The sequence below is a fragment of the Musca domestica genome, unplaced genomic scaffold, assembly GCF_030504385.1.
Source record: "Musca domestica strain aabys unplaced genomic scaffold, Musca_domestica.polishedcontigs.V.1.1 28, whole genome shotgun sequence".
Classification (NCBI taxonomy): Eukaryota; Metazoa; Arthropoda; class Insecta; order Diptera; family Muscidae; genus Musca; species Musca domestica.
The window spans coordinates 4,142,579-4,154,686 of NW_026712293.1; the positions used below are offsets into that span (position 1 = coordinate 4,142,579).

Genomic DNA, 12,108 nt, shown 5'->3' on the forward strand with positions numbered 1-12,108 from the left:
TACTCTGCCGAGGTATAAAGTACCCACAAGGAACTCCTTGTGTGGATTTTCAGATAATTCCGTTGAAAAATGTGGGTAAAATCATCGAAATACCGAATATCGGGGGGTACCGTTATATGGGGGCTATACGATATTGTGGACCTATATAGATAATTCTCTGCCGAGGTATAAATTACCCGCAAGGATCTCCTTGTGTGGATTTTCAGACAATTCCGTTGAAAAATATGGGTAAAGTCATCAAAATACCGAATATCGGGGGGTACCGTTATATGGCGGCTATACGATATTGTGGACCTATATAATTATTCTCTGCCGAGGTATAAAGTACCCACAAGGAACTCCTTGTGTGGATTTTCAGACAATTCCGTTGAAAAATGTGGGTAAAATCATTTAAATACCGAATATCGGGGGGTACCGTTACATGGGGGCTACACGATATCGTGGACCGATATAGCCCATCTTCGAACTTGACCTGCCTGCAGACAAAAGAGAGATCTGTGCAAAATTTTAGCTTCCTATCTTAATTCGTTTAGACTGTAGCGTGATTACAACAGACGGACAGACGGACGGACAGGGCTTAATCGTCTTAGAATTTTACGCTGATCAAGAATATATATACTTTGTTGGGTCTAAAATGATTATTTCGATGAGTTACAAACGGAATGACGAACTTAATATACCCTCCATACCTTTTTTGGTGGAGGGTATAAAAAACGATTATTATTCAATTTTTATAATATTATTTATCAGATATTTCTTTTTTCAATAAAAGTGTTTATAGAGAACGTATTATGTCGGACGAAATGAATAAATCGTTTAGAAAAATAAATAATTATTTTGAAGAAACAATATTACACTATCTGTTTACGCCAATGTAAATAAAAGAAAACCAAAATAAAACACTTTAATTTTAGAATTTGAATTATATTTGACCAAGAGTCAAATAGTTTGGTTTATTAAATATAAAATATATAAATTTGGTAACAATTTTACCTGTTTTTGCAACAATATGCGCAGCTTACAAAAAAGCGTAGTTTGCGTTTCGAGATCCCAAAACGGAAAAAAAAAAACAGTGATGATGAGAGGTGGGGAAAACGTCAAACAACTTAACGAATTAACTATCGTTAAAATCTGCAACACAAATGTAACAAGGATGTAACATTAAGGAGTATGCAGATTTTAAGGATAATTTTGGTCACAAATCTGACCTTTGTTTAATAAACTATATTTCATAAACATTCTTACTTAAACATTTGGCGCCCACCTTTCAACATCGTCAGGATGTTGAAACAGAAAATCATAATAAATTCATTTTAACAATTTTAAATTCATTATATTAATATGTAAATTTACAATGTGTATACATATATATTTTATTTTTTTTATTTAAACAGGACATTTGGGGTTGCTAGGGACTCCAGGCCATTAGGGACCTATAAAACATTCGGGATCATAAGAGACCCCGGGCCATTAGGGACCCGTAAAACATTCGGGGCCAAAAGAGACCCCGGGCCATTAGGGACCCTTCAAACATTCGGAGTCACTAGCAACCCCGGGCCATTAGGGACCCTAGAAACATTTGAGGCAGCTCGGGACCTCGGGCCATTAGGGACCCCGCGAAGGATCATAAGGATCCTGGTTAGTTGCTGCACACCCCGGAGAGAACCCAGCCAAACATCGAATACTGGGCCATTGGCAATCCGACAAACAAATGAACCCGACTGGTCATTATTTTGGAATACAATTCCGGACCCAATATCAGCGCCACCCGTCCCACTTTGAAAAATTGCGGATCCGCAAGTGGTAGACCAAGGTACGACTCTTTAATCCTCTCCGGCACCGTTTCTGGAGGAGTCGAGACATGTGACAAATCGCAGACTCGCGCCATCACTACCACTGACTGTGCTGAATCGTGAGTCGAACGAACAGTGAAACGGCAATAGCGTATACTGTCAACGGTAAAGCAGGGCAGCCGAAGACTGTGTACCAATGATGTGCATATTTGACTTTGTCTGCCACACTGATCTATCAGTCCACGGTGGGAATAGACGACTTAGGACCTGCTAAGTGTACTACAAGGCTTGGGGAGAGCGAGACCACACCAACAAGTGGCAGCCCCCCTAAGGGAGTGGAATTGGAGTAGTTGGACGGACCTGTATCAGCAGACGGACGGGTATCGGAACGATTATTCGGACGGACCCTGGGCTTCTGATACGGACGATGCTTACGAGCAGGACGGGAATTTGGCCTATGCGGAAGGCTTAGCGGACCATCATGTAACAGCGTATGATGTTTGTCGTTGCAAAGACGACAGCTTTTTCGACTGGGACAGTCTTTTGCCAGGTGGGACCGTGCCAGACATCGTATGCAGTAGTGGTACATTACTACTGCCCTGTGCCGCTTTTCAATCGGCATGCCCAAAAACTTTTCGCAAAAGCGAAGGGGATGTGTCCCGTTGCACAAATTGCAACCAAATGTTGTCGACTCCGAAACAGCCGGTCTTGACAAAGTCAGGGTAGAAGACTCCATCGGTTTGTCGGTCGGGGGTGCCAGTGCCGGAGGATTGGGAACCGCCTCATTTTCCACCAGGTCCATAGCCTCATGTACAATAGGCGGCAATTTGATGGTGGCGGCAGAACTGGGAGCAGGCGAAGCGGTCGCTCTATCAATCACCTCTAGCAGCTCGTCGTAGTCCTTAAGTCCATCATCAGCAAAGAAAGATAATTTTTCCATGATACTGAGGAGAAAAACGAGGTTAACAATATCGAAAGTTATTCGGTCAACACGACCAATTTAGTAATAGGCCGTCTTACAACGCTATTCTCTATATATATATACGTTTTCAATTCTCCCTAATTTCCACGATGTGGGAGGAAGCGTTTCGTGTCTAATCACGACGATATCATCTTTTTGAATATCACGTTGCGGAAATTTCCATTTATATCGCATGTGCAAACTTTTAAGATACTCCTCTTTCCATCTTAAACAAAATTGATGAACTAAAGCCTGAACTTTTCGAAACCTGTTTACTATAGATAAAGGTTGTTCAGCTATCGATGGCTCTGGGGGAGCAAGTAATGGAGCACCGATTAAGAAATGTCCAGGTGTCAAAGCAACGATGTCAGTTGAACTATCTGACATGGGACAAAGCGGTCGAGAGTTCAAACAAGCCTCAATTCTGGCCAAAACTGTAGCCAACTCTTCAAAAGTATACCGAAGATTACGGACCTGCTTTCGAAAGTGCAACTTAAAACTTTTTACTCCAGCTTCCCAAAGCCCACCCATATGTGGGGCCCCAGCTGGAATAAATTGCCACGATAGGCCATGAATTGCATAATTGGAAGAAATGGTTAATGAGCAATCTCGGAGAAATGAGCTAAAATTCCGCTCTAATTCTCTGGAAGCCCCAACAAAATTTGTACCGTTGTCCGAGAATACGGACCGAGGACAACCACGTCGAGCAACAAACCTATGAAATGCTGCCAAAAAATTTGCAGTCGAGAGATCTGACACTGCCTCCAGATGTATTGCTTTCGTCGAAAAACATACAAAAACACAAACGTAGCCTTTTGTAATTTTGCAGGCTCGACCCGTAAATGCTTTGACCTCAAATGGCCCAGCGAAATCTACACCAGTTGTAGAAAAAGGCCTGTCAATAACAGTCCTTTCGGGTGGAAGCGCAGCCATTACCTGATTTATCGAACGCTTTTTCTGTAAAATGCAAGTTCGGCACCGATTAATAACCAAACGAATTAGACTTTTTAGTCGAGGAACCCAATATTCAATTCTAAGTATCCTCAACATCAACTGGTTTCCACCGTGAACAGAAATCTTGTGGACAAATTCCACCAAAAGTTTCACGAACCTACAATGATAGGGCAATATGGTAGGATGTCTTTCCGTGTACGCAAGGGTAGGAGAGTTAACTAATCTTCCATTCATACGAATTATGCCACTCTCATCCAAAAAGGGGTTTAACGGAGCCAAAGAACTCTTTCTATCAAGAGGACGACTTTGTGATAAATCCCTATATTCGTCCGCATAATACATCTGTTGAGCCAAAATTATCAATCTACTACGGACGAAGTCGATTTCAGTTGGGGATGCTATATCGCCAGTGTAAACAAAATTGTTTTTATGTCTTGGATGAGTGCGATGAAAGAATCGAAAGATATAGGAGATGACCCGAAGAGCTCTGCCCAAACAAGAGAACCTAACCAGCAAGTCTTCAGAGCTCGCAAGAAATGAGGCATGACTTTTTACAGAACGCCTCTCAGTATCCGTTTCCAGAACCGATAGATCACGAATTAACCACTTAGATTTGTGATCCCTTAACCAACTTGGTCCATGCCACCATAGAGAGGAATTGGCGAGATCTAAAGGAGAAGAGCCACGACTTCCCAAATCTGCAGGATTATCCTCAGATTTCACGTGGTACCAATTGTGATTACCAACGTTTTCTTGGATTCGACAGACGCGATTAGCCACAAACGTAGTCCAAGTCGAAGGGGTTTTTCGTAGCCAAGAAAGAACTATAGTTGAGTCCGTCCAACAATAAACTTGACGAAACTCTATATCAATTTCACTAACTATAGTTTTTAAAAGCTCGGAAGCCAAAACCGCCCCGCATAGTTCCAAACGAGGTAGAGAAATTGATTTTATGGGGGCCACCCTAGTTTTACACGAGAGTAAATGGACAAAAATACTTCCACTAGCAGACTCAATACGAATATAAATTACCCCCGCGTATGCTTTTTCCGAGGCATCTGAAAAAACATGGAGTTCAGCTGAACAATTGGGAGTATACTGAACCCATCTTGGAACCTTAACCGAATTAACATCTGTGTAGGAATTCACAAACTGCCGCCAATCGGCATAGGTGGCTGGTAAAAGGGTGTCATCCCAACCAATGTTATCCAACCACACCTTTTGCATGACCATTTTAGCAACGACGAGTACAGGTCCTAACCAGCCCACAGGATCAAATAATTTTGCAATGGCGGAAAGAACTTCCCGTTTGGTGTAGGTAGCCTTCTTCGCAATAGGGGCAACCTCAAAGTAAAATGTGTCCAAATGTGCATTCCACCTTATTCCTAATGGCTTAGAGCTACTAGATTCTACAAAGGACAATATTTTATGATCTAGCAGTTGATCAGAAGGTATACCTTCTAAAATCGATCTGTTATTCGATGTCCACTTCCGAAGTTCGAACTTTGCCGTAGACAACGCTGATATTAACTGATCCCTAGCAGTAACAGCCGTCTCCAAGTCATGTGATCCTGCTAGCACGTCATCTACATACATACATTTGCGCAAAATGTGTGCGGCGATGGGAAACTCGGTCTCAGTGTCTTTCGCAAGTTGCAATAGCGTTCGAATAGCCAAATATGGTGCACAATTTACACCGAAAGTCACCGTTTGTAATTCATAGTCTTGTACCGGTTTCGAGGGGGAATCACGGAAAAGAATTCTCTGAAGGGGAGTATGTTTTGGATCGACGCGAATCTGTCTATACATCTGAGTAATATCCGAGTTAAAAACGAATTTAAAAATACGCCACCGCAGAATCAGCAAGACTAAATCAAGTTGCAAGGTGGGGCCCACATAGAGCAAGTCGTTTAGACTTTTTCCGCTAGAAGTTTTGAAAGACGCATTAAAAACAACCCGAAGTTTAGTCGTCTGTTTGTCCGGATTTATGACAGGGTGGTGAGACAAATAACAGTATAAAGTATCATTTAGCAAATTAGGTGATACTAACCTCATGTGGCCAAGATCTAAATATTCTTTCAAGACTTTGTCATAAACAACCTTAACGTCCGATTTTCTCAATAAAGACGACTCACTACGAAGATATTGCTTCAAAACTATTTCGCGCGAGTTACCTAAGTACTCATTACAATCTATGTCTGGTTTGATTGGAAGTGTCACTATATATCTCCCGTCCGACATTCTACGTGTGGTTTTTAAATAGTTGTCTTCGCAAAACCTATCAGAAGGAGACATCATTTTTCGTTTAGGAGGTTCCTCTAGCTCCCAAAACCGTAAAAGAGTTTTATTAAGACTGTCTTCTTCTACCACGTCGATTGTAGTCGCAAATGTTCGAACTTCGGTCGTTGGAACGGGCCCAGTAACTAACCAACCAAATATCGAATATTGAGCCAACAATCTACCATCAAGGATAGGCCGACAACCATCTAACAAAATATTCGAATATAGATCGGCACCTAACAGAAGATCTACGGGTCTAGAATCAAATAAATTAAAATCTGCCAATTGCAGATCAGGTATTTGAGCTCTTAAATCTGAACTTACATTAAATGAGGGTATATTTCCCGAAATGGATGGTAAAACCAATGCCGTAGTTTCCAAAATAACACGACTATTAATCGGACTTCCTATTTTTAACGTACATAATTTGTGAGAAGTGGCCGAAACAGTGCCATTAACACCGGAAATAGAAGCATTAGTGGAATGCACGGGGAGTTTCAAACGCTTCTGAAGCCGCTCAGATAAGAAAGAGGACTCAGATGCTGGATCTATAAGCGCCCTTGCAGAATAAGAAAAGCCATGGAGGACAATTGTAACCATTGCTGTTCCTAACAACACCGATTTGTTTTGAGCTAAGTGAAAAGCCTGACGAGGTACACACCCAGCTGATGTAGATGGTAGACTTTGTTCTATTGGCAAAGGAGGATGGACGGACGAACTATTTGATGCAATTGAGTTCACGGGAGCGGAATTATTAGAATTGGCATCAATACGATGTAATAAAGTATGATGAGGTTGATTACATTTCGAACAATGACGATTACTATCACACTTTTTTACTTCGTGTCCTTTTCGAAGGCAATTCACACACAAATAATGACGTTTTACTAACTTATACCGATCAGAAGCTGACAGACTTCTAAATCGAGAACATTCGAACAACCGATGGTTTTTATTTGGACAAAGTACACATCCTGATTTTCTAGAATTTGATTCACTCGTGGGTTGAGAAGGCGCAGAAGAATCTGTATTGGTAAAATGAGACTGTACTTTTTTGGTCGTGCGCTTGGTTGGATCATTACTCCTCATGTCGTGCAGACACATTAAGGTCCGAATGCGTTCGGACAAAAACCCATCTAAGTCTTTAGTCATAAATGGACATAGCCGACAAACACCCATTTATGCCACGCTGCAAGGATTTAAGATTTGAACTGGTTTCAATATCAATCACCGGAAGAGAGAAAAGAATTTTCAATTGATTGTGTACAATAACACGGGGATTGTCGTAGGTTTCTTTCAAAGATTTCCATGCGAGAACAAAACTACGATTAGTTAATGGAAATTTAGAAACGATCTCTCGAGCTTCTCCACTAGTCTTCCGAACCAAATGACATAACCGCTCAATATCGCTCAATCTCGCATTATTAATATAAACGGCCGTAAATAAATCTCTAAATGTTGGCCAAGAATGAAAATCACCCTCAAAAACATCCGTATCACATGGCGGAAGCGCAAGATTATAAACGCTATCACTTTGTATGGGACCAAAATCAAAACTTTTAACGGAGGGCGCCACTGAATCCACCTGAATTCCAACTTCGTGCGAAGCTTGGGTAGACGAACTGATATTAACTCTAGATTCTAGTGGAGTTGAAACAGATTGTTGCCCAAGAGAAACAACCGAACCATCTAAAGTTGAATTTACAGAAGCTTCACGACTTCTTTTTAGCTGCCCTAGCTTTCGTCTAATTGCGGACAAACATCTTAAGTAAGTCTGATAAGAAACCTCATACTTACTATCCACCGAATCAATATCTTCTTTCTTGGCGTCAACGGAAGACATTAAATAATCTAAGCACTTACCAAACATATCATGTGCCTGTGCCCAAAGTTTCTGAATTTCCTCACTACGAACCTCTAAGTCGTATCGATCAATCTCTTCAGAATTTAGCGCATTATAATGAGCCTCGAATTTAACTAGAGCATCAGAAGCTCTAATGAAGAGATCTAATGGAGTGATTGGCATTTTGAATTATAAAAGCTTGCTACAATCACTCGAATTAAAATTCAGCGGAATTAAAATCGACAATACGGACCAAAAATTCAAAGAAAAATACTCAAACTTTAATACAACTCAGTATAGAGTCGACAGTAAGCGATTTAGAGTATCTCAATACGTATCTAAACACACACGCTTTCAAAAATTCAGCAGAACTTAAACGAAGTTTATCAAAAAAAATTTTAAAAACAATCGAAAACCACAGAAAAAGCGAGAAAAAACAAAAAATAAAAACGGTTGATTCAAAAATCAAATATATGTATATATATATATATATATATATATATATATATATATATATATATGTGTGAATATAAATTTTCAAAAATATAAAAATATATATTTAAGCTTCAAACATATATATTTTCACGTTCAAATATATCTTTTAAAATTAAAACTTAAAAAATTTCTAACGAAATGTTAAAATATTTAAAATTTTTAACTAAAATTATTATTTTCCAACGAAAATATCGAAATTTTATAATTTAATTTTGCTAAAATATCTCTATGTGGTCGCTACTACCGATTGTAGGGTGACTGTGGACGAAATTCCACAATAGCCAATTAATCAAATTTTAAAAATTTCGAAAATTTCAATTAAATTTGTTTTTTTTTTATTACAAAACGGTCTAAAAATCACTTCATTAATTAAAAGTCGAATCGACCGATTGTAGCGTGCAAACGAATTTTTAATTTCCAAAAAATATTTAAACAATTTCCCCGAATCAAGTTCAAAAATATTTACTATAAAATATTTCAATATAATTATTTTATTTTTGTTACGTGTATTTAACAAAATTTCCCACAGGGTAATCACAACTCATGCGAAAAAGAAAATAACACACACACACCAATATGTGAGTGGTCATCAACCACCAAGCAGGCAAGCGACAGATCGACCGCACAAACGACCAACAGACCGACCACACAACAGAACGGCTGATCGTCTCAACTAGATGAGCGTACGTGTATGTACGTATGTTGGTTTATTGTTGTCGTTACAAATAAATAGATGTATGCCGTTGTCACTTGCTAATAACCAAACAAACGTAAAGGGATTTTTATGCAAATTAATAGGAGGGTATTTTAAATCAATTTCGGCACAATTACTTAATGCAAAAACCCAAATATTTTTGCACAAATATATGAATTAATTTTTTATTGCAAAATTGATTTATAATTATGCACTGTTGTCACTCTTTTAAAGGGATTAAATGCGATTTTTTCCAAATAATATAAATGGAAGTTAGTCCCTTTTGGTTATGTTTGGTTATTATTATATTTTTTTTATTTATTTTCTTTTTCACTTGTAATTACAATGTATGTCGGGGGTAAAGCACCGATCGATACGGGAGGGGGTGCGCGACGCGTTGTAAGACGGCCACACAAAATCAACGACACTATTGTTATTTTCACTCTCGCTTTTCTTTTTACTTTTTAATTATTCTCACTTGAAACACTTTACGTACCTGGTTTTTGATGAGATCAAATGTATGAGTAGGAAAGTGGATTGATGATGAAAGGACTGTAGGGGGGATGTTTTGTTTTGCTGTTTAAAAAAGAGCAAACAAACCAATTAGAAGTGGCTCCAACAACACCGACTCAATACGCGGCTCGAAGAGACCAATGTTTACGCCAATGTAAATAAAAGAAAACCAAAATAAAACACTTTAATTTTAGAATTTGAATTATATTTGACCAAGAGTCAAATAGTTTGGTTTATTAAATATAAAATATATAAATTTGGTAACAATTTTACCTGTTTTTGCAACAATATGCGCAGCTTACAAAAAAGCGTAGTTTGCGTTTCGAGATCCCAAAATGGAAAAAAAAAACAGTGATGATGAGAGGTGGGGAAAACGTCAAACAACTTAACGAATTAACTATCGTTAAAATCTGCAACACAAATGTAACAAGGATGTAACATTAAGGAGTATGCAGATTTTAAGGATAATTTTGGTCACAAATCTGACCTTTGTTTAATAAACTATATTTCATAAACATTCTTACTTAAACACTATCAATGTAATATAATTATTCACGTAAAATACTATTGAGAACTATTGTAAAATACAATGCAGAAAGCAAAAAATAAAAATATTCGAATGAAGGTAATCAGTTAATAATCGGTTCAACGGATACCAAAAAACGAATTGGCGACTTCTATGTTTAGTGAAATACTAAGATGTACTAAAGGTCAATTTTCGAATTGGTGAACCCTATACACATATGGATGAGATGTGATAAGTAAAGCGAGAGAAACAATAAATCACTGCCCAATCGGAGTTTGCACTGTTCTCTTAAGATATTAAAAATCGAAAATGATTTACACTCTTCCACCGAAAACGCGTATTGAACGAAATGATGTTTTGCCGACGACAAATGCACTTTTTATTTTCAGAAAAATTTGCACTTTTATAGTAAAAGAACGAAGGCACAAACTTACCTTAATGTTGAAGAAAAATAAGAATAACGAAGTTTTTAATCCAAACTGGAACAGAACTTTCGGTTTAAGCTAAAATCCGGTTCGTGGAGGACCAAATGAAAATACCAGGGATTCGTTGGTAATTTTCCTGTAGAAAATGAAGGCGCTTAGAAACCGAACCAAAGAAATATTGGTGGAAACACCAAATGAAAATACCAGGGATTCGTCGGTAATTTTCCTGTAGAAAATGAAGGCGCTTAGAAACCGAACCAAAGAAATATTGGTGGAAACACAATATTTCTTCCAGATGGATTTCAGGTTGTATAGGAAGAAAAGAAGGGAATAAAAACACAAAAGGATTAGAGTGTTGAATTAAACAATATAGTAATATCCTTTATTTTGATAATTTTAGGTTTTTTGAAACGAATTCTTACCGCTTGTAACAATTGTTGAATTGAAAGTAAGTAAAAAGAGAAAAAAGGAAAAAGTCCGTGAAAGCACAGACGACATGTTTCGAAAATGAAAGCAGAACGCATACATATAAGAATAAGTAAGCGGCAATGTCAAAGTGTGTGAGGAAAATAATTGAAAAAGAATCAGGAAAACCTGAGATGCCAGAAGGAGAAAAGAAAATATCCTAATTTTCCTTTCTCCCACGATTTTGGCATTAACACATTGTTTAACATTTCATAAGGACATTAGACAAAAACGAGGACTTTTTAGTATTGCAGGATCAATCTTTAAGTTTCTGTTTGGAACATTGGATGAAGAAGATTGAATTAAATTTCAAGAAAAACTCGCACACTCGCATGGCGCACAATTCAATACAGTTACATGAAATTAATGACGTTATAAATCAAGTTAATGACAACATCGAAAAATTAGAAATAAATCGCAAAATTCATATTTGATTTAATGCAGTTTATAGAATATGAAGAAGACATTGAAATGTGTATGCAAATGTCCAGACTAGGACTGTTTAATCCCAAATGGTTAAATTACGACAAGTTGGAAAATATAAATAACAGAAATATTTTACTAATAAAAACCTCGACATGGATCAATTACCGAGAAAACATTATACTTATGATTTCACATATTCCCACTAACTTTAAAACTTTTAACAACTTTAAAATTATCCCATTATCCCGATCAGAATGGATACCAATTAGAACACACGAACACCTCATCTTATCTTGAAATGAACAATAAAATTTATACTGATAAAAAATTAGAAATTAATGATGAATGTATTTCCAAAATTTTGTTGCATACAACACCAATTTGTAATTTTAAGCCTATTGTAACAACAGAAATTATAAAATATGTTGAACCTGACATACTTGTAACTTAGAAACTAAGATACACCTTTAAAACAAAATAGTCAATTAAATACAAAATTAAATATACAAGGAAACAAAACTATTAGAATTAAGAACTGTGAACTACAAATACATGATATCAATCTATACAAAAATAAGTTATCACCTCAAATCGACCTAACCCAATTGTACAATCCTCTTAAAATAACAAAAGTAAAAAGTATAAAACATGAAGATATCGTCACAATTGTATCAAGCAATAATAAATTAATTTATATTATAATTGCAAGCATAATTTTTGTATTCTCTGTAAT

At 37.3% G+C, this 12,108-nt stretch overlaps 1 protein-coding gene across 1 annotated transcript; it reads right to left on the minus strand.

The window, feature by feature from the left end:
* Positions 1 to 1,689: 1,689 nt before the first annotated feature.
* LOC131803276 (uncharacterized) lies at positions 1,690 to 9,859 on the minus strand. Its single transcript, XM_059124365.1, has 2 exons — positions 9,517 to 9,859; positions 1,690 to 2,737 (listed from the first exon to the last, which is right to left on the minus strand). The coding sequence occupies exon 2, from the start codon at positions 2,731 to 2,733 to the stop codon at positions 2,029 to 2,031; it is 705 nt and encodes a 234-aa protein (XP_058980348.1). The 5' UTR covers positions 2,734 to 2,737; positions 9,517 to 9,859; the 3' UTR covers positions 1,690 to 2,028.
* Positions 9,860 to 12,108: the final 2,249 nt, after the last annotated feature.

Coding starts and splice junctions, on each gene's coding strand:
- LOC131803276 (XM_059124365.1), bottom strand. CDS start 2,733: ATGGAAAAATTATCTTTCTTTGCTGATGATGGACTTAAGGACTACGAC.